At 35.6% G+C, this 4976-nt stretch overlaps 1 protein-coding gene across 1 annotated transcript; it reads right to left on the minus strand.

Annotated features, from left to right (window-relative positions):
• LOC110265308 lies at positions 1552-4708 on the minus strand. The gene is made up of 2 exons (XM_021108244.1): positions 4348-4708; positions 1552-1619 (listed from the first exon to the last, which is right to left on the minus strand). The coding sequence occupies exons 1-2, from the start codon at positions 4706-4708 to the stop codon at positions 1552-1554; spliced, it is 429 nt and encodes a 142-aa protein (XP_020963903.1).

Raw genomic sequence — 4976 nt, forward strand, 5'->3', positions numbered from 1 at the left:
AAAGACTTAAATACCCCTTTTTTTTAATATTGGACAAAAACTACCCTAATCCTTATAATTTAGTCAAAATTAAATTAACTTTAGTTTTACATTTTTAAATCTGAAACAATTTAAAAATGAAAGTTTAAAACAAAAACATATATGAAAAATCAAAAAGATAAAAAATGATGTTGATCTTGTTTAGGGTTCTGGACAAAGAAGAAGAAAAAGGAGGTGTCTCCATTAGTCCATCTCCTCTCTGCTCTTCTTTCTCCGAAGCTTTTTTCGTCTCGTCTCCACTTTGGTCTTCTTTCTCCCAATCTCTGTTTGTCTCGACTTTGGCCAGGAAAAAGACGAAACTCTGTTCGATTTGCCTCCCCTCCACGACCTCCCTGTCAATTTTCTCTTCCTCCATAACCTCCCCGTGTATGCACTCAGCAACCCATGGGAGGAGTTCTTGCTGGTTACCAGAACCTCCACCGGCAAGCACCTCGGCCTCTTCTGCTTCAACGAAGACGACGCCCAAGCCCTGCTCAGCCAGGTTTCCACGGTCGACCCTCGCCTGCGTGACGACTCCAAAGTTGTTCTCGTTGCACTCAACAGGTTTCCTAAGTTGCTCATCTCTCTCTCTCTCTCTCTCAATAATTTGATTCACCTTATGATGTTTTACTGATCCACTTTATTGAATTACTTGGTAATGATTTTTATTGCTTCTTTGAATTGACGTGACGTTTGGCAATGTCCAAGTATGGTTATGATTATATGGACGTTTATGTACTTGAATTCATGGATATCAGAGATGATTGTAGGGGTGAGCACGGAGCGGTTTGGTTCGGGTTCAAGGTAAAATTAGAACCGAACCGATCAAAAAGTAATTGCTTTGGTTTGGTTCGGATTTGTGTTTTTTTGTGCTTGTACCCGAACCAAACCAAACCGATTAAGAGTGGATTGGTTCGGTTCGGGTAGCGAGTACCCGATCACTTTGAAATTCATAAAAAAATCAAATTGGCAAATTTTTATCTTAAAAATTCAACAAATATAATATTAAACACCAAATAGATTAAAAACTAAACTCATCAAAATCCAAACATATTAATAGTGAATAATCATAATCTTGTCTAATAAAAATATAAAAGTGCAATAGAAATATTAGAAGTTAAATACAAAAGTCTAGTGAATAATTTTTGAAAGAAGCTAAAACCAAAACACATTAAAATCTAAACATTAGAAGCTAAATACAAAAGTGCAATAGAAATATTTGTCTAGTTTTCAAAGTCTTCACTCCATAATCCTTTATTCCATCAACCAAGCATATTCAAGAGAGGAGTTGTGACCTTCAAAAAATCAGCATATAATTAGTTAATGTCAATATATAAAATTGATTAATTAAAAGTAATTCAACAAATAAATAATTAGTAAAAAAATGTTAACCTCAAATTGTTGTAAACAACATCAACTCCAATGGCTTGATTAGATATTGTTAAAGCTGAAAGATCTACATTAACAGTAATTAAATTATTATTAGAGACTTAACAATAACAACAATTACATAATAATTTAAAGAAATAAAAATTAAAAATAGTTACTTAATTCAAGTTTTTCTTGGTCCTCAAGTTCTTGCTTTAAGTCATACATCTTCTCTTGAGTCTTCAACCAATTTTGTGAGAAAATTAGAGACTCAACAGTAGAAGGACTGAATGAGCTTCTAAATTGGTCAAGCACACGACCACTAGTACTAAATGCCGACTCAGAAGACACGGTAGAGACGGGAATAGCCAGCAAATCCCTAGCCATGTGAGCAAGAGCATAATACTTCATTGATTTCAATTTTTACCAACGCAAAATGTCAAAATCGGGAATGTTATCCTCCACATCATCTTCCATGTATCTTTTCAATTCATTCCTTTTGACCTCACCTTGCTTTTTTTTAACCCTCATTCTAAACTCATCTTCGAAGCCATCTTCCTCCTCATTTTCATTTTCACCACCAACCCCATGATCATGAGAGGCTATGCTAGAATTAAAACTACCAGAAGAACTATCATCCGGAAGGGGATATATCATGGAGTAATACTCAAACAACTTATGAATCATATCCTTTAATTTTTTCAACATATCTTTGGCTTGATTCAACCCATACACCCGATTAAGATAAAATTCAACATACTCATACTTGTAACGAGGATCAAGAAAAACAGCCACAAAGAGAAAGTAATTTATCCCATCACCCTCCCAATATTTGTCTAGTTTTACTTTCATTTGTGTCGCCATCTTTTGCAAACCAACATCGTTACTCTTTCTCCACTTATTCAAAGTTTTTTGAATGTCACACAACTTATTGAAAAAATTATTACATGTAACATTCAAAGAACCAGAAAAAGTAACAGTTGCATCATAAAATATTTTCAAGAACTTCACAAACACACGTGCCCTTTTCCAATCATTAGCATCAGGAGGTCCTCCTTCAGACTCAAGCGCCAACAAATAAAATGAGCCTTGATAACTAAGCCAACTAAAAGCCAATTCAAACTTCTCAGTAGCCTCTAGCATCAAATAGGTAGAGTTCCACCTAGTCGGCACATCTAACACTACACTAGCTTTAGAAGTTATATTAGCCTCTTGAACACACCTCTTAAAAGCTTGCATCCTAGTAGAAGATGACCTAACAAACTTGCATGCAATTCTGATTTTAGTTATTGAGCTATCAATCTCTTTCATACCATCACCGACAATTAGATTTAATATGTGAGCACAACATCTCATATGCATGAACTCCCTATTTAACAATGTTGACCCATTCCAATCACCCATACCTCAAAGTAAATATGAAATTGCAACACCATTAGCACTAGCATTGTCAACAGTTACACAACATATCCTTCTAATACCCCATTCTTGCAAGCAATGTTCTAATGCTCTCCCTATAGTTTCACTCTTATGATCAGTAATCAAACCAAAATTCAATATTTTTTAATGCAATGTCCAAGACTCATCAATATAATGCGCAGTCACACACATATAATTCAAATTCTGAATTGAGGTCTAAGTATCGGTAGTAAGGAAAACCATTTGGCGATTTTCAGATAACAAATTTCTCAACTTCTCTTTCTCATATCTAAACAAAGCCATACAATCTCTAGCAATTGTCCAACGGGAGGGAACCTTAAACCTAGGTTGTGCTTTACTCATAAATTGTCTAAAGCCTTGAGCCTCAACAAATTTAAAGGGAAGTTCATCAACAATTATCATATTTGCAAGAGCAAGACGAGTTTTCTCTTGATTAAAATCAACAAGCTTCATAGTAACTGCATTAGGGTCATTCTCAAATTGGCTCCCAAGTGCAATAGTTTTCTGCCCCTTTTCAGCTTGCTTATGAGGGTTTTTAGTGCAAATTCTTAAATGTTTATGCAAGTTTGTTGTACCATGACTAGAACTATTGCATGCATATTTTTTTTTTTACAATAGTTGCAGCAAGCTTCATTAGGAGAACCTTTAGTAAAATGTGCCCAAACACTACTAGGTGCTCTACTGGGTTTACGTTTTACCTCTTTTGGAGGCTCGCCAGTAGTTCAAGCAGCTTCAGTTTGTGTTTGTGATGAAGGATTTGAGGCAGGCAACGGTAGGGGAGCTGGACTTTGTGATGTTCCACCAGAAAGACCATCGTTCTCAGCAGCGGGCCGGGGAGTGGCTGCACTTGGAGAAGAAGTACTTCCAACAACCGTATCACTTTTAGGGTTAGTTTTTCCCATTTTTTTGAATATGCAAAAAGCAAAATACATAAAATAAGAGAAGTCATGTATTTGTTACTAACCAATTAGTACAATTTGAAGAGTTTATTCATGAATTAAATGAATGAACGAAAAAAATTCATCAATCCTGTTTAAAAAAAATGAATGAGTAATTAGTCCCTCCCCCGAATGGATACAAGAGCCTCCATATTTACTATCATATTAGTCAATTTATTTCTCATGATTCATAGCATGCAACAAATTAAAGTGCTTTTCCTTTTTGTTTCTTTTTACTCTTTAAACTTTTTGTTTAATTAGATTTCTTTCACCTCTAGCTTTCTTTCAATTTTTTATTCGTTTATCTGCTACATGAATTATAATAGTAAATGAATAGCATAATATTTTTGAAGTTAAAAATGAAAATTAGCTTATAGAAGATCCTCAGTTCAAAATCAAATCTAGCTTTTACATAAGAGCAAGATTCTATTAATATTTAAAAAATTGTACAACACGATTGCTTCAGATTGATGAAGATTGCTTTATTCAACAACAACTAAGAATGTATAGTTTTAAAAATTGAACAAAAAATAAAACAATTAACACTTTAACATATAACATTCCCAAAAAATTACAGACTAACCTGAATGAGTGACCGGAGAAGACGACGCTGGAGCCTGGAGGAAGCTGGCTGCTGGAGAGGGAACGGCTGACTGAAGACGAAGCTGGTTGCTGGAGAGGGAACCGCGAACAACGATGTTGACAGAGATACCGACTGAGACGCCAACGGTGGAGAGAAAGTTGGTTGTTGCGTCGCTGCCGCTACCAGGAAGACGATGGAGAAGACGATGCGCCTGACACTTAATGGAGAAGACGATGAAGATTGGAGAAGCTGGTTGCGTGGTAGGAGGAAGCTCTGCCTCTGCTAGGGTTTCTGAGTTTACTCCATGGTTGGCTTGCACCGTTAGTGAGATAGTATTAGGGTTATGAGTTGGAAAACACATAAAAAGTCATATATATATATATATATATATATATACACATCCCATCCACATTATTGATTACTCAATTATAACCAAACACCAAGAAGACATTATAAATTCACCATATTCCTATGAACCAACCCTCTACCTCCAATATTCAACCCTCAAACTCTAGTGCACTTCTTTTTCAACCACATAATGATCTTTTCATCCCATCACCACCCTCCATGGAAGAGCACCCACATCCATCAATCCAAGAGCATGATGATCCCAATTATGCTATTGATAT

The sequence above is a fragment of the Arachis ipaensis genome, chromosome B08 (assembly GCF_000816755.2).
Source record: "Arachis ipaensis cultivar K30076 chromosome B08, Araip1.1, whole genome shotgun sequence".
NCBI classification, from domain to species: domain Eukaryota; kingdom Viridiplantae; phylum Streptophyta; class Magnoliopsida; order Fabales; family Fabaceae; genus Arachis; species Arachis ipaensis.

Bases quoted from the DNA above. Each gene is read 5' to 3' on its own strand.
- LOC110265308 (XM_021108244.1), bottom strand. From the start codon at position 4,708: ATGTGTTTTCCAACTCATAACCCTAATACTATCTCACTAACGGTGCAA. The intron at 1,620-4,347 runs GTTAGTCTGTAA...TGAAGACTCAAG, and splicing joins TTCTCCGGTCACTCATTCAG to AGAAGATGTATGACTTAAAG.